Here is a 17,709-nt window from a genome sequence, read left to right as displayed (position 1 = left end):
GCAAGTGGGAAGCCCCACCACCCTAGGGTTCCCAACCCTAGGCGCATGGGGGGAGGCCCATGGGGGGGCGCCCAGCCCACTAGGGGCTGGTTCCCTTCCCACTTCAGCCCACGGGGCCCTCCGGGATAGGTGGCCCCACCCGGTGGACCCCCGGGACCCTTCCGGTGGTCCCGGTACAATACCGGTAACCCCCGAAACTTTCCCGGTGGCCGAAACTTGACTTCCTATATATAATTCTTCACCTCCGGACCATTCCGGAACCTCTCGTGACGTCCGGGATCTCATCCGGGACTCCGAACAACTTTCGGGTTTCCGCATACACATATCTCTACAACCCTAGCGTCACCGAACCTTAAGTGTGTAGACCCTACGGGTTCGGGAGACATGCAGACATGACCGAGACGCCTCTCCGGTTAATAACCAACAGCGGGATCTGGATACCCATGTTGGCTCCCACATGTTCCATGATGATCTCATCGGATGAACCACGGTGTCGAGGATTCAATCAATCCCGTATGCAATTCCCTTTGTCAATCGGTATGTTACTTGCCCGAGATTCGATCGTCGGTATCCCAATACCTTGTTCAATCTCGTTACCGGCAAGTCTCTTTACTCGTACCGCAATGCATGATCCCGTGACTAACGCCTTAGTCACATTGAGCTCATTATGATGATGCATTACCGAGTGGGCCCAGAGATACCTCTCTGTCACACGGAGTGACAAATCCCAGTCTCGATCCGTGCCAACCCAACAGACATTTTCGGAGATACCCGTAGTGCACCTTTATAGTCACCCAGTTACGTTGTGACGTTTGGCACACCCAAAGCACTCCTACGGTATCCGGGAGTTGCACGATCTCATGGTCTAAGGAAAAGATGCTTGACATTGGAAAAGCTCTAGCAAACGAAACTACACGATCTTTTATGCTATGCTTAGGATTGGGTCTTGTCCATCACATCATTCTCCTAATGATGTGATCCCGTTATCAACGACATCCAATGTCCATAGTCAGGAAACCATGACTATCTGTTGATCAACGAGCTAGTCAACTAGAGGCTTACTAGGGACACGTTGTGGTCTATGTATTCACACATGTATTACGATTTCCGGACAATGCAATTATAGCATGAACAATAGACAATTACCATGAACAAAGAAATATAATAATAACCATTTATTATTGCCTCTAGGGCATATTTCCAACAGTCTCCCACTTGCACTAGGGTCAATAATCTAGTTACATTGTGATGAATCGAACACCCATTGCGTCCTGGTGTTGATCATGTTTTGCCCTAGGGAGAGGTTTAGTCAACGGATCTGCTACATTCAGGTCCGTATGTACTTTACAAATATCTATGTCTCCATTTTGAACACTTTCACGAATGGAGTTGAAGCGACGCTTGATATGCCTGGTCTTTCTGTGAAACCTGGGCTCCTTCGCAAGGGCAATGGCTCCAGTGTTGTCACAGAAGAGAGTCATCGGGCCCGACGCATTGGGAATCACCCCTAGGTCGGTAATGAACTCCTTCATCCAGACTGCTTCCTGTGCTGCCTCCGAGGCTGCCATGTACTACGCTTCACATGTAGATCCCGCCACGACGCTTTGCTTGCAACTGCACCAGCTTACTGCTCCTCCATTCAAAATATACACGAATCCGGTTTGTGACTTTGAGTCATCCAGATCTGTGTCGAAGCTAGCGTCGACGTAACCCTTTACGACGAGCTCTTCGTCACCTCCATAAACGAGAAACATATCCTTAGTCCTCTTCAGGTACTTCAGGATATTCTTGACCGCTGTCCAGTGTTCCATGCCGGGATTACTTTGGTACCTTCCTACCAAACTTACGGCAAGGTTTACATCAGGTCTGGTACACAGCATGGCATACATAATAGACCCTATGGCCGAGGCATAGGGGATAACACTCATCTTTTCTCTATCTTCTGCCGTGGTCGGGCATTGAGCCGTGCTCAATTGCACACCTTGCAATACAGGCAAGAACCCCTTCTTGGACTGATCCATATTGAACTTCTTCAATATCTTGTCAAGGTATGTACTCTGTGAAAGACCAATGAGGCGTCTTGATCTATCTCTATAGATCTTGATGCCTAATATATAAGCAGCTTCTCCAAGGTCCTTCATTGAAAAACACTTATTCAAATAGGCCTTTATACTTTCCAAGAATTCTATATCATTTCCCATCAATAATATGTCATCCACATATAATATGAGAAATGCTACAGAGCTCCCACTCACTTTCTTGTAAACACAGGCTTCTCCATAAGTCTGTGTAAACCCAAATGCTTTGATCATCTCATCAAAGCGAATGTTCCAACTCCGAGATGCTTGCACCAGCCCATAGATTGAGCGCTGGAGCTTGCATACTTTGTTAGCATTCTTAGGATCGACAAAACCCTCCGGCTGCATCATATACAACTCTTCCTTAAGGAAGCCGTTAAGGAATGCCGTTTTGACGGTATCCGGGAGTTGCACGATCTCATGGTCTAAGGAAAAGATGCTTGACATTGGAAAAGCTCTAGCAAACGAAACTACACGATCTTTTATGCTATGCTTAGGATTGGGTCTTGTCCATCACATCATTCTCCTAATGATGTGATCCCGTTATCAACGACATCCAATGTCCATAGTCAGGAAACCATGACTATCTGTTGATCAACGAGCTAGTCAACTAGAGGCTTACTAGGGACACGTTGTGGTCTATGTATTCACACATGTATTACGATTTCCGGACAATACAATTATAGCATGAACAGTAGACAATTACCATGAACAAAGAAATATAATAATAACCATTTATTATTGCCTCTAGGGCATATTTCCAACACTCCTAGCCTAATAGGGAGCACATGGGCCAAAGGAGGAAAAATTACCTAGTTCTACCCTCCCACTCCATACTTCAAGGGTAGTCTTGGCCATTTGTCTAGGACCCCTAGGCTATATAAAGCCCCCATGGGCATGTAATCAACTCACTATCACTTGAATACACTCAAGTGGAGGGTCACTCTCTTTTTTCCAAGCCCATTCGGGAGGGCAAACGAAGGCCGAGAGCTCAGATTCCCACGGACCTTGTAAGGCTCGGACTAGTCGGGAGTCGTGGGACACCGGAAGCGGTAGCACTCTAAATGCCCCGTGCGCCGGGCACCACTCCCGAGGACCCTCCCATACGATGTAGGTCGCCCTCCCATGAGGCGACTAAATCTATTTAAAAAACATCGTGCTGCCACTTTGTCAAGTATACGACGACCTTCGATATAAGTCAAAAGTTGATTCTTCCACGTCAACAAAAACAAATTAGTTTGTGGATTTCTGCATCAACATTGGTCCATGCATGCTTTCAAGTTATATGAGCAATGCTTTAGAAGATATTATTGGCTGCCTCATCTTTGCAAGTCCTCGTCTACCCTCCCACGCCTCCATTCTCCTCTTTGCTTCCTCTTCATGAAGCAACAATGGCAACAAGGTGACGCACCCCGAAGGAAAGATGGGAAGGATCGGCAATCCTTGACATTCGGGTTGCACAACCCTTTCTTCATTGGTCGACGAGATCTCTCCGTGAGCATGCGAGATTTTAGGCGACCGCAAAGTGGGGAGAAGCGATGAGTGGCTTGAAACGCGGTTGTTTTTGTGTCTTAAGGATTTGTGATTGTGATGGCCACCACGATGGCGCCAGGAGAGCTCGAGCGGTGGCTGAAGGATTGGTTCTCCTAGGGCAAGGATGTGCGGGAGTTAGGGCAGATCATGATATTTGCCATCATGGTGGGAGGTGGATGTGAGGTAGTCGTCTAGGGTTTTTTTAGCTTTTATGTTTTGTAGATTTTTTAGTGAATTGTCTAGGGTTATATACATGATACTACATGTGGAAATTAAGTACCATCCCCATCCGGTCGTACCATTAGGATAATAGATTAGTTCATCCCCACTTTCTAGTCCACATTTTTTTTAAATACACTTTTTCTAAATTGTATCTTGCGTGTCCCAACTGCATTTTGGCCCTAGCTTTGTAAATTAGAGTCCAATAAACAATTGTTTTGAGTCTAATTTTGATCACAAATTCATTAACATGACAAGAGTCATGCATGTTCGCTACTCCTGGAACTGCTTCAAAGCGGCGACCGAGAGGCGATTCTTGCCTGCTTCTCTCGACACCAACAAGGACATGGGTCCTCGTCCTCTCCGTCTGCCGCTCCGGTGGCGAGAGCGAGCGGGGACCCTGGTAGTTCTCTCCGGTAGGGAGATAGAATAAGCATAGTTTGCTTTCAGAGGTGTTGCATCAATGGTGGGGATGGCTCCGCATCGAATATGCTTCTGCTCTTCCCCCATCTTAGTGGTGCTCTAATGGGTGGCGTTGGGGAGCAGGTGGCTCAGTTTTCTTGCTGGTCTTCAAACCCGGTGAGATTTATGTTTGATGGTCGGCACATGGCACTCTTCCAGGTGGCGTTGATGTCGACTGTCTTAGTTGTGTTTGGTGTCTTACAATGGGGTGCGTGGATGGCGGCAAGCAGTGGCGTTTCTCTTCTTCGATTGCACCGGATGAAGTAGACAACTCTGGGATCTAGCGGGCACGGGGAAAAACCCCAGCTGACGTGGCCACAAAGCCTCGGTCTCGTCGCTTGCGACGGTCCGGATCATCGGGTTGAAAAACATCATTGTATGTGAAGGTGCTCCTCTAGATCTAGGTATGACAGCAATTCTCTTCTTTCTTCAGTGTTGCCTCGGTAGGAGCGGAGGACGATTGTGGACGACATTCCTGCATGGCACAAGATTCTGTCATGGTGAAATTTTAGTTTTGCTTCTTGCGGAGTCTTTGATGCAATACTGCAAGACATCTATGTATGTCTCTTGTAATGGCCACACATGTATTGTTTATAAGATGTCTGTTCGATAAAAAATATGTGGTTATTTCAGAAGAAGAAAAAAACAAGTCATGCCACACACAAAATACCATTAATCTTCGTATAAAGTACTCTAAAAATATTAGTATAAAGATAACCTGGGGATATGGAAAACATTTAACATTCCAACTTAAAATAAGAGATAAAAGCTTTTCTGAATACTGTTTTCTTTTCAATTGAATTTCGAATAAGTGCTCGTAGCAAATTGAGAAGCACATCTAGCATCATTTTGGGAGGCCTCGTTTGATTTACAGGGTTTGCAAAGGAATTTTACAGGATCAACACCCTCTGGAATTTTCCCTTAAAATGTTGTCTGATTCGCAGGATTGCATTCCTCATAAACCAATCCTATAGAAACTTCTTACGACGTGTTTGGTTCGAACTTGTCAAAATACCACTACGAAAAATCGACTTGCCAATATAGCACTCCAAGCTCAGTTTTCATTGTCAAAATAGCACTTCCGTTCATTGTCAAAATAGCACTTCCGTCCATTGTCAAACTTTCGAGTATTCCAAATTTACCCCTATAGCAGCTAACCCTAATCACGTTTCCTCTCCAGCCCCTCCAGCGCCCAACAGAAAGCCATGGCGGCGTCTCCGTGCACCCCACGCCGGCGCCTCCCTGCACCCCCCTGACCCTAACCCTCTCCGACACTCACCCCGCAGCCTCTCCGCTCGCCGACCTCCTCCCTGGGCGCGTGGCTTGGAAGCCCGGCGTCCCGTCGATCCTGCCCGCAGGCGCGTGGCTGGGAAGCCCGGCGCTTGTCGATCCCACCCGCGGGCGCATGGCTGGGCCACCCAACGCCTCAGCTCCGGCACGAATCGGCCCTGCTCTGCCTCATCCCGCCTCCCTGCTGCTTGCCTGCCCGGGGACTCCCACTGCCTCCATTGGTGCCCGCTGCAGGAACATAACCTGCAGAGCCGCTCTCTTGTTGGCATTTCCCAGATCAGCTCGACCGGTTCCTCTGTTGCTATATTGTTGTTAAATGGTGCAAAGTGAGATGGTTTTGAGTCTGCTGTTTTCATGTCAATTTGGTGCTGAAATGCTGCACTGTAGGGGCTCTTTTGTGGATGAAATTTAAGCTTGGGATGTGAAGAGATAAGGGCATGCAAGTCTTTTTTTGGATGGTGTTAGTCTTAGTTAGCCACTAGTTGTATTTTGGCTAGAGAAATCTGAAAGTAGTGCTATATTGACAAGTCGTTTTTTCATAGTGGTATTTTGGCAAGTTCGGTTCTGACTAGTGGTATTTTGGCTATTGTCTCATCTCGTTTTCCGCTCGCCCCCGACCTCGCCTGTCGCCTCCAGCAGGACGGATCTCTCCGACGGCTCCCCGCCGCGAGCAGCGACGCCGGCCGAACTCCGCCCCGCTCCCCCCCTCCCCTCCCCGCCACGAGCAACGACGCCGGCCGAACATGCCCCATCCCCACCACGAGCAGCAGCGCCGACCGGGCCTCCTTCTCGCGAGCAACAACTCTAGCCGGATCTCCCCCTTCTCCGTCGCTAGCAGCCACGCTGGCAGCGGAGCTCTCCCATCCCCGTCGCGAGCAGCCCCCTCGCCGGACTTCCCCCTTCTTCGCCGCAAGCAGGCATGCCGGCCGGGCCTCTCCCTTCTCCTCACTTCTTTTCTGACGCTCTGGTTTGGGAAACCAACTCTTCGTCGAACCAAACAAATCACGTAATCAGCCAAGCCCCAGCCTAATACACTGTATTCTGATTACAAAACTGAAAACATTACCTGACCTGAACCAAACGCGTCGTTAGTTCATTTCCACAGGAAACAAGTATGAGGTTGGACTTCATGAAAAAAATCCTCTATTTTGCTACCCGGCGTAGGATTTCAGTGGACAGTACATCCTATTCCTGTACGTTTCCTATTCCTACGCTTCCCAAACCCTGATATACACACAGCACACAAAACGTAATTGCATAGTATAACTCGCAAATACAAACACCTCTGTAGAAATGTCAGATTATTCTGCCGTATTCCGTAACTGGTGTGGTTCAAAACTCGAGCAACATAAAGTACAAAAACGTTGCCGAGCGACACAAAGCCCAAGCATTGTGTCCTAATCTTTCATGCCAAGTTCGACAGATTGTCCGACTTGGGTACAAAATTCTACCGTCTGGGAGCCCCTCTTGCTCCAGTTATTGGACAGGAAAAAGATGGGAAAATGAGGCTAAACGTGCCTAATTTATGTCGTCGAATTATTAACATCAAAGGCAACTCAAGTTGCAAGACGAAGAACTGGTGTAGCTTCAAGCCGCAACCTTCTTGCAGTGGTTTTCCAGCCACTCCATGGTGACACTCTTCGGTCTTTCAAGCGGTAGGCCAAGGGCACGGTCCCAGATGAGCTGTGTAACAAATAATTGATCAAGATTAGCAGATGGAAAACCAAACAAAGAAGCATCTGGAAATTGAAGGGGAGGGCAAACCTGAGATCCAATTCCTATGCTCCTTGAGACACCGAACAAGACAGTGTAATACCTAAAGATCAGACAAGGCATACCCGTTACTAATGCCGAACTAGATTTTCTATTGTACTGTACGTTAAACATATGGCTAGTGAGTTGATAATTTAAGCAAGAGAAATTAATATACCGTGCTTCAGTTAATCCGAAGTGGTTGAGCAACACTCCACTGTGAGCATCGACATTGGGCCATGGGTTTTTCACCTGAAAATGCATAGAAGAAAGATTGTGTCCATACCTAGAAAGCTGAAATTAAAGGAGTAATTGTGATTAATCTGGAAACTCATTACCTTGCCTAACTCAGTGAGGATCGGAGGCACAACTTCATACAACTTGGAGACCTGAAAGGGAACAACAATATATCCCACTGAGACTGTTGAACTGAAGAGAAACCATGCAGTTAGATCAAGGATTTTAACTAACCAGTTGGAAAAGTGGGTCCTCTGGTAAATATTTCAACGCAAACTCCCTTTGGCACGAGTATCGTGGATCTGTATTACGAAGAACTCCATGACCATAGCCAGGAACAACCTATGAACGCAACCGGAAGTAATTTAGACCTTTATTTTTAAGTTCAAATGAAGAAAAGTAAAATAAACGAAGAAAGATCAACAGAGAAAAATCATTTTCATAACCAGCCCAGGAGAAAGGAGGATCCAATAGAAGGCAACTATCCTAGATCTATTGTTCAGCATTCAACTAGAATAGTTTAGCAGTGCAAACTTCCCATAAACTCATAAACAATAGTGTTTGCTCATTGAATAGATGTAACTCGTTTTGAGATAAGCTACCTTTCCACTCTTCAGTGTCTTCCATACATATTCCTTAAGTTGGTCGGTTGTAATGTTACTCCCGGTTTCTTCCATTACAGATTTGATCCATAGCAACACTTCCTGCAGTATATTGTGACTATTGTCAGTTCATGCACATCCAAACAGTAAATACACCATTTTAAAATAACAGGAACTTGTGTTTTCTTCTTCTTAACATCATATGCAAAAGCAAGTGGGTAAATAGCACCCGCTACAAGGAGTTTTGCAATTTGTTAATATGAATTTATTACGGACAATTTGTTCCAGTAGATTCATTTAGCAAGCACAAGTTGAGCATGATATAGCAGAGAACATCCACTACACATAAAATCAAGCGCACCTGATTAGCCAGGCCGTGCAGTGGCCCAGCCAAACCATTCAGTGCCGCTGCAAAAGAAAGGTAGGGATCTGACAGAGCACTTCCAACCTGTGATCAAATAAATACCGTTAGTTCTGGATAAACAACAGCTCAGTGCACGTAGAGGATATAAATAGAAACAAGTAAAACAACCAAAGCACACTAAGCTAGTAGGAACATAAACAGCAACACAGAGAATTGAAAGGCCCTATACGGAACAGCAAAAATAATCTCTGAATTAGCAGATTACAAAGCTGCTCCACTTCAAGTAGGCTACAACTTGATCCACTACAAGTTTGGAGGCAACCTTATACTATTTACAGTTAGAACTATACTTCAAAAAGAGGGAGATCAATTCCACCCTTCTCTTTAAATGATCTCCTTTAAGCTAACCTATTACGACAATGTATTGTGTTTTCCAATGCCTCTCCAAGACACACGGATCATAGATTTCCAATGCCTCAAAATACACGTATTTTTTTCTAGACGAACAACACATAATCCAGAAGAAAGAAATAAACATATACTTTTAACCATGACTATGCATTTAGAAGGAGTAAGGGTGCCATCAGCAGATCCGTCAATACCACAACTTTGCAAAGAACTGAATTGAAACCATTGCTTCCAATATACTCCTAGTTGCTACTACAATACTACTATGTTTATCCTACAATTGGTGAAGCGACCCTCTCTAGTCACAAGTGTTTGTCTAGGAACCATGATAACTAGTACTTTATCAGACATGCGTCATGGATGATAAATCACAATCACATTCGAGCAGCAGTGATGTATGATGCAACAGTGCATGCCAAACTGTAGTGTATATACGATACACACAATGATGCAGCCAAATCAAATTTCCGTACTGCAGCCAGCAGTCGTGCTTTGGCAGTTCAAGACAATGGTGGGAACACTAACAAGAAAAAATTCAAGATCGATGAAAGGAAGAAAATATTACCAGATGTCCTGTATGAGCACTGACATTCCCGCCTTCATGATCACTGCAAGAAAACAGGTAGTAGTATGAGGGAAAATCAACGTACATCCTTCAGAGATAAATATAGAAACATAAACAAGGATCGACGAAATTACGTGTGAATTGTTATGTATAGGCGCATCAACTCCAGCATTTTTGGGTCATCAAAACCAAGCATGTGTGAAAAATTCGCTGCATAGTCCAGTGTATTATCAGCTGCGATAGCTTTCCCATCCTTGAAAATCCTTCAGAGAACCAGAGCAATAGGATTATTTCAATTGCAGTAGAAAAAATAATACCAAGTGCACTAATTAGGAGAATTGTTAATTGAGCAATAATATGCTCCAGTTAGTGTAGTACTCCCTCTGTAAACAAATATAAGAGCGTTTAAATCAATACTTTAGTGATCTAAACGCTCTTATATTTGTTTACAGAGGGAGTACAAGACAGTGCATCTGATAGAAGAAAAGCTACCTCCGGTAAACATATGAAGCCACTTGTGGCAACCGAGAAATCAAATTTAAGCAATCTTCGTATGTAGGCTCCCAGAACCTATGCAAAAAAAAAAAAACACCATAAATGACATGCAAGATCACCATTGAGCGGATGAATAAATTTCAAGGCATTAGAGCTCAAGCATACTTTGTTTTGGGCATTCCCTTGTTGTAAGCCTTTTGAAATTCACTATCAACCTGAAAGTGTTAAAATAGAACAGACCAAATTAACTCACTTGGGAGGTCTAAAAGAATTCCGCACACCTTCTGTAGTTTTGATTCTTATTTCTTTCTAATGGCACTTCCCAACTCAGTACACCCAATGCAATGTGTTCTTCATTTCAGAACGGTGATAATTAACAATAACATAAAATACAAAGGGCTTACTTGGAGTGCCATCACTCCTGTGGTAAACTGTGTCATTGGATGAGCAGTTACAGGGAGAGCATCTATCGCCTTATAGACATAACCTGCATGCAAGTCAAATAAGCCGCATGAGGGGATATCACAATTGAGAAACAGAGCAAATATTTATAAGCAATGCAACTTTACAGAACAGTGTGTCAGTGTCCCTGCCACAAAAATTGTGAAATTGAATATATTCAAGAAATTCAAAACCAACATGTCAAGATTGAGTAACAAAAATCCAAGTTATTCTATCCAAGGAAAACACAAGTTGTCAATGCAGAACATCAATGGATCTGGAACAAATGAATATCTTGTATACTAACTTTCGACTGCTAAATTTCAGTGGAGTTAATAACAGCTTATACTTGCAAACTACTACCAAACATCAAAAGAGTTAGCAACAGCTTATATTTAGATTCACAAAGAAAGTGGAAGTTCCCCCTCAGCTTTCCCCATTAAACTATACTATACCAGAAATTCAGGACTATGTTTATGTGTACTCACATAATAAAACTTGACTATTTGATAGCAACATGACTTCCTAATCTTTCTGGTCATCTATGACTACATATGAACTCTACAACACTGATACTGAGCAGGGGGAATAAGGGACCTGGAACAGTCGAACGGCTAAGCAACTCCTTTGATAGAGCATCAACTTGCTCCTTGGTTGGCACCTGAAACAAGCAATGACCAATCAGCGCACGCTAAACACTTAAAAGTTTACAAAATAGACAAAGTCCCATGTATAACAGGAAAGTCAACCAAGACATTATGTCCTCTACTACATCAATGAACAAATTATACCTCCTATTTTCGAAGGAGCTATTTTCATAGACCACTAAACTAAAAAGGGGTACATGTTTCATAACAAGTCAAACCTTTCCGGTCAAAAGAAGCCAAAGGAGACCCTCAGGTAAAGGTTCTCCATCTTTAACTGCAGCCGGCAGTACTTTCTGGCACTCTGGAATAGAGAGACCTCTAAATCGAATACCCTGAATAGAAAGCACATAAATTACAGGCATCAACAGAGATATACAGTGATGCATAAATTTAAATATCTCAAACCAAACTAAGAACTAATTCTATCAAAACTCTGCAATGAGGGAGGCATGCTCAAATATAAATCATAAAGGATTATGCTCTTGTAGTCAAGCAAGTTGATGTATAACGAATTAATCAAGTTTAAACGTGAACATATCTTTTAAACCACTGTGCTATAGTCAATTCTGGAAAGTGATACATATTTCAGCATACAGTGATAGATTAAGCTCAGCTTCGGCACAGAAACTTGACTGGAGATCTCAAGATAATTAAATAATATATTTTCTAACCCACAGAAAATTCCTAGATATACAAGCTAATATTTAATTTGTCTTATTATAGCACCCATATCACTACAAAGGAGAGCAATAAAACGATACCTCCTCCGGGTCAAGTAAAGATGTTTCCCAGAGCATTCCAGTCATCCCTCTCATCCCACCAAGGACCTGGAGAAAGACGAAGCATTGTTCAGAATTAGGCCGGGCATAGAAACAGAGTTTTTAAAGAAAAATGTTACTAAATGCATACCATGTCCACAGTTATGTTTCCAAGCTGGACCTTTCCATGCTCTGACTTTAGTTTCTTCAAGCGGTCCTGTAACAAAATGCAATTGACATGAAATAACTTTGAACCAACAGAATTACTCTTTCATAAAAACAAGTGGTTAGAGCGGGGAAGAAGGACGAATCCCAGTAGCACTTCTCCAACACATGCTCTGGATATTCTCATTCTTTAAACTCAAGTGCAAAACTAAACTTTGTGAAACTAATAATACTAAGAGCGTAATTGGCTAATCTTCTCATTTATTTTCATATCAGGCAGGTAACACAATCTAGTACAACGCAGGCGTAATATATTTGAAACAAGGTAAATTTGTTCCTTAAAGGCGTTAAGGTATTAAATGATAGTTTGCAACAATTATTATTGCTAGCATGTTCCACCATGGCATTTGCGAATAAAAGGTGTTCTACACTATTTGGAAGCAGAAACTAAGCATGCTGTGACACAGAATCACATGAACTGACAGGGTTAACACTGGTTGGGCAAATAACAGGGGTTGGTGAAAAGAGAAGATAAGGAATCAGATGCCACGAATACTTTCCAACTTTACAAGAGAATGCACGAGTGAGCCACAAACCTGTTGCTCCGGAATCATTTCCTGCAGCTGGGACCTAAGATCCTGCATTTTCAGAAACAAAGTCAGCGTCATGTTCAGAACAAATAAAAATACCCCTCCCAAAAAATCCAGCCATCAAACAACGACCAGCAGTTTCCAATTCACGGTATCCTATACAAACTCAAGCGCAGAACAGAACAGGAAGATTGTTGTCTTACGAGATCGGAAGCGCTCTGCATCTGCAGCCATCTCACACCACCAAGCGTGGTGGCATCCTGCCCCTGGCAACAACAACAAAAATCAGCATTAACAAACGCTTAGAGGGCGCATCCCCACCCAATGCAACCCGGGGGTTCTGACGGGTTGACTCACCATACGGGATCGCAGCCTCGAGACCGCGGCGAGGCCCCGGAAGAACGCCATGGCCGGAGCACGCGGCTACCACAGCTGCACAGAGCACGAACAAGAATCAGACCCTAGGGCTCCACCGAACCAACCAAAAATCCAGCAGATAAAAAAAAATCACAGCGACCACGAGCACGCCCAGAAAACACATCGTAGCATTGGCTCCTAGATTCCCCCAGAACCGAAAACAGCAACGGAAAAACGCGCGGAAACGGAGCCGATCCAAAATTCCATCATCCATCAGAGAAAAAACAGAGAAAAAGCACGGAGCACCTCGCGGGATTCCTAATGGCCGTACGTAAATTCGAAAAAAAAAATCGAGAGAGCCGCGATTGCAAGTCGCGGCGGCGCGGCGGATGGATCAGAAGCAACTGGCAGATCAAACACGCAGAGGGACGCGGCGAATTCGACAGGGAAGTTTCGGAATCCGGGGAGGCTTACGCGTGGGGAAGGGGAAGGTGGGCGGATCGAGAGGGTCGGGGGGAGAAGCGGCGAATGCTCGGAGAGGGACGGGAGCCAGCAATTTGGAGTTGCCTTCCCCTAATAAATCGCCGGCTCTTTTTCCTGTCCTTCCGCTCCGAGCCCCCCGGGAATGTCTATTTTGCACTCCTCCGCACGTATCGGAACCGGGAATGTGTATTAACCGGTGAGTTTTTTTCCTCTTTTTCTTTCTTCTAGTGAGTTGACAAAAAAATTGTAGTACCATTCAACGAGTGGAAGCTGAACTTTTAGCCAGTATACTCCCTCCGTCTTAAAATAAGTATCGCTAATTTATTAGAACTTAAATAATTAAAAATAAATATAAAAATTTGTAATAAATAAACAGCACTTATTTTAAAATGGAGAAAGTAATATAATTTATTTATACGTGGTAAGCAGCTTTGAACATAATGTATTTGTGTATATCATCGCCGACCTCTCGTGATCAGAAGCGTCCTTGAATCCCCTTAAAAAACGTCCTTGACACTTTCCGAGCAATGATGTACTATCATTTATGTGTGACTAGTTTCCTAAGACCTGCATCCACATTCTATAGTTTATTGGTCAATGATGCAGAAGAAGAGTATTCTTCTAAATGCACCTTTTGCCACCAAACAAAGGTTGAGCCACCATAACAGGGACCATTTGACCACGAGAATTTTCCCGTGGTGTTTGGTGATAGTACTAGTTGTGTAAATACATGGAAGCTGCGGGGTAGAAAACATAACATTTGGTTATAGTAGTGTTTAAGAAAGATTTTAAAATCGGTTAGCAGGGACAGCAACCGAATGGGAACGGAAAAATTCTAGGCTTGCTCCGCAAGATGATCAGCAAACGCGCGACGTGCGCTGCGGCATCGTATTGGGTAAAGCCCAACAGCAGTGTCTGATGATAGTTCTGTGGCCCACTAAATTGGCCTTGGCCTCTCGGGCCCTGGGCCCTATGCCTGCATACGTGACAATTCGGGCACCCCCCCCCCCCCCCCCCCCCCCCAGAGGACGAGAGGAAAGGAGGAGCGAGCGGCGGAGAGGAGAGGAGCAGCAGCCATGGCGACCACTCTCTCGTTATCTTCTCCCCTCTTCCTCGCCGCTCCGCCCAGAGGTACCTACCTACCTCCGATGACTCCCCTCTCACTGAAGCTCTTGCCGTCCAGCGTAGCACCTCTGCCCGCGTAGCGATTCCGAGCTCAAAGGGGTAGCTTCTGCTTGGTTAGGCTGGATAGGGTTTGGGTAGGCCCTGTGTTGCTTGGGGACATGCTGCTCATCTGAACTCGCAGTAAATTGGAATCGAGTAGAAATGTTTGTTAATTTCGTTGCAGAAGAACCATTAATTCATGTCTTGCATATTTGTCTCCTGAATGAATGAAGGCAGTCCAATGTGAGGCACATCCAGTGGCATGACCTTTTTTTTTCTTTTACATCTTCAGCTAGAGGAGGAGTGGTTTCAGCCGGTCCATCATGGAGCACTGCAAATCTTCCGTGCAAGGGACGTTTTGCTGGTATGAGGAGACGTGGCCGGAAGCAACAACGAAGCACACCAATAGTATCTCTGGTTAGCTCACAAACATCTTTGTGAAGTACTACCTCTGTTCACAAATATAAGACATTTTGGCAGTTCAATTTTGAACTGCCAAAACGTCTTATATTTAGGAGCAGAGGATGTAGTTTACATTTCTCCGTCGTGTAACTCTACTTTCAATCTTCTATTTGCATTAATCTGGTAACCTATGTTGTCCTCCCCTTCTTCGTAGTTTGGAAGAAAGACCGCAAAGAAGACCACTAGAGAAACGGTCGTCCCGGACCCAGACTATCGATTACCGATCGCTATACTTGGTGAGCTCCGGAGGTAGTAAGTGTATAGAACATCTCTGTTCTCTGGAAATGTACTTCTATGCCAAACTGAAAAAAGATATATAACCACTATTTTGTCGAAATACAGGGATATCTGGTGTGTTTGCATATGCAGACAATCTTCTTGCCGCTGCACCTGTAGGCCTACTGGGGCTGCTTCTCTTGTTTCAGGCCAGTCTACCCTAACTTGCTCTGCTTTTAGACTATCTGTTTGAGTTATAGCTGAAAAACATGTACGATTGTACTATATTCTATGGGTTTTTTTGTCTAGAGTGCATATGTAACTAAACAGTGAAAAGTCATGGATCATCCATACTATCACAGTTCTCGAAAAAACTAGTATACTATCACTGTCCGCGGAAAAAACTCAAATCTATAAGTAACCTCATTTCAGCTCAAATCGGGTTATTCACTGAGAACATATTGAGCTCCACCATCATCAGATTGACACTGATTTTTCGTCCCTACTCAACATTGCCAACATATTCCACTGAAAGGAACCACTGTCAGCATTTGCTATTCATGCTGCTCTAAAAGCGAGGGGCAGTTATACTGATAAATCAGAGAAACTAACTTATCCTGGTCATTTCTTGGGTATGATTTATTTCTATGTTCATGCTGAAACTGATGTATTCACTTCTTTTTTTGCAGACTACTAGAGTTAGGTTCGTCTTTGATGATGATTCCCTGGTTAGTGCACTCTACCTTCCAGTGTAAACTAAATAAGTAGGAGTATTTCAAACTACTTATGTGAATGTCTTCCAAAACTGGCTGCTCAATTATACTTAAGCACTTTGTCTATGTGACAGGAATATGCACAAAACATGTATAAAATTGTTGGTTGTAAGTCTGGAAAATGCTCACTGCAAAGCTAAGTAAATCTGTTATGTACAAGCTGCCATTCTACTAGTCACTTGTTGGATATCGCGTTGGGTCTTAGTACTAGCTGAAGCATTAATATTTCTTCTTGAATGATGCTTCTCCTTTCCACAACATAAGGATTTCATTCTTTCAATACTCAGTTGTTGCAGATGATACTATACTATACATGTTTCTCATCTCAAACTTCATAAGTTTGTATTATATAGGAAGTGAAAGTGGGCAATCAGCTGCAGGAGTCAGGCGAGAACGTATTTGTTGGTGGCAAGAACCGTTGGAAGTAAGCATACTTCATATGCTCTGTACCAAGGACTGTACTGTCTTGTCCAGTTAATCTATCTTGTTATGGTAAAAGCTTTACGGTATTTTCTAACGATTGCACGCGTTGCATAGGTACTCAACATTTGTGAACTGGGAACTATGGTGGCCGCAATTTCCTATCCTAGTTTACTTCAAAGAGACCCAAACAAAACCCGAAGGCCAAATTCATTTCTTCCCAGTGATTTTCGTAAGTCCACTGGTTAACCGTAAGCTCAGCAGCTTCATCCTTACATACTGGGTTTAATTCATTGTCGCAACACAGAACGGCCGACAACTCTATGATATCATGGTGGAGCGTGCTGGACCGTCGGAAACAAGTGGGCCAGGTCCTTGAGACAGACGACGAGTTGTGCTAAGTTCCATGAGCCAAAATCAATGGTGTCTTCACTAAGCGTGTTGACAGATTTGAAGAAACTACTTCAATGCATGTATTCTGTGTTTTGAATTATCTACTCCTTGAAAACAAAAGATGTACAATAAGCATGTTAAAGTCGATACGTGAGATAATGATGTAAGAGCATCTCCAACAGAGTTGGTAAACTCATGTCCAATCCCTACGAAGTGTCTAAGTGCCCAAAAAAGAAAATGCCCCGACGGCTTACATTACATGCCCCGTTCGCTACCCCTGTTTTCTTTAGGACATGGCCTAAGAGCAACTCCAGCCGCGCCCCCAAGAGGCCCTCCCCAGGTGTTTTTGCCGCGTCGGCGCCCAAAAATCGGCCCAGCCACGTCCCCAGAAGCCCGTTTTTCGCCGGTTTGGGTCGAAACTGGCGCCGGCGGATCCAGGCCGAACCCGGTGCGCTGGGGCGAGACGTTTTGGCGCGAAAGCGGATGGGCCCGCCGAGTCAGCGACACGCCGCTTCGTCGCCCTCATCGCCTCGGTTCCCGCGGGAATCAATGCGAAGGCTGCCGCGCCGGTCAGCCTCCATTGATGCCTCAGGGGCGGCGCAGTGAACGCGTCGCCCAGCATGCAGCCCGACGCCGCCCAGCGACGGCTATAAAAGGCGACCTCCTCGCCGGTGGACGCCACAGCTCTCATCCCCCCCCCCCCCCTCCCCTCTCCGGCGCAGTAAGCAGCACTCTCCCCTCTTCCCGCCGACAAGAAAGATGGCCGAGAGGTACCCAGGCGACGGCGCGGCGGCGAACGGCTTCGGTCGCCGCCACCTCCAAGAGGCGGAGGCGC

At 44.8% G+C, this 17,709-nt stretch overlaps 2 protein-coding genes across 2 annotated transcripts; one reads left to right on the top strand and one right to left on the bottom strand.

Annotated features, from left to right (window-relative positions):
• Nucleotides 1-6,827: 6,827 nt before the first annotated feature.
• Nucleotides 6,828-13,609, bottom strand: LOC109742699 (citrate synthase 4, mitochondrial). Its single transcript, XM_020301802.4, has 20 exons — nt 13,438-13,609; nt 12,964-13,038; nt 12,810-12,872; nt 12,613-12,654; nt 12,003-12,068; nt 11,855-11,920; nt 11,312-11,425; nt 11,044-11,107; nt 10,410-10,492; nt 10,171-10,220; nt 10,003-10,080; nt 9,645-9,773; nt 9,511-9,553; nt 8,535-8,621; nt 8,174-8,275; nt 7,806-7,913; nt 7,673-7,723; nt 7,513-7,586; nt 7,347-7,398; nt 6,828-7,265 (listed from the first exon to the last, which is right to left on the bottom strand). Exons 2-20 carry the CDS (start codon nt 13,012-13,014, stop codon nt 7,170-7,172), a joined length of 1,419 nt encoding a protein of 472 aa, XP_020157391.1. The 5' UTR covers nt 13,015-13,038; nt 13,438-13,609; the 3' UTR covers nt 6,828-7,169.
• An 821-nt stretch (nt 13,610-14,430) lies between these two features.
• On the top strand, nt 14,431-17,066 carry LOC109742701 (uncharacterized). Its single transcript, XM_020301803.3, has 8 exons — nt 14,431-14,577; nt 14,903-15,027; nt 15,227-15,308; nt 15,415-15,497; nt 15,978-16,016; nt 16,415-16,485; nt 16,599-16,713; nt 16,789-17,066. Exons 1-8 carry the CDS (start codon nt 14,523-14,525, stop codon nt 16,858-16,860), a joined length of 642 nt encoding a protein of 213 aa, XP_020157392.1. The 5' UTR covers nt 14,431-14,522; the 3' UTR covers nt 16,861-17,066.
• Nucleotides 17,067-17,709: the final 643 nt, after the last annotated feature.

The sequence above is a fragment of the Aegilops tauschii genome, chromosome 6 (genome assembly GCF_002575655.3).
Source record: "Aegilops tauschii subsp. strangulata cultivar AL8/78 chromosome 6, Aet v6.0, whole genome shotgun sequence".
Taxonomy (NCBI): Eukaryota; Viridiplantae; Streptophyta; class Magnoliopsida; order Poales; family Poaceae; genus Aegilops; species Aegilops tauschii.
This window is presented reverse-complemented; position numbering and strand designations above follow the sequence as displayed.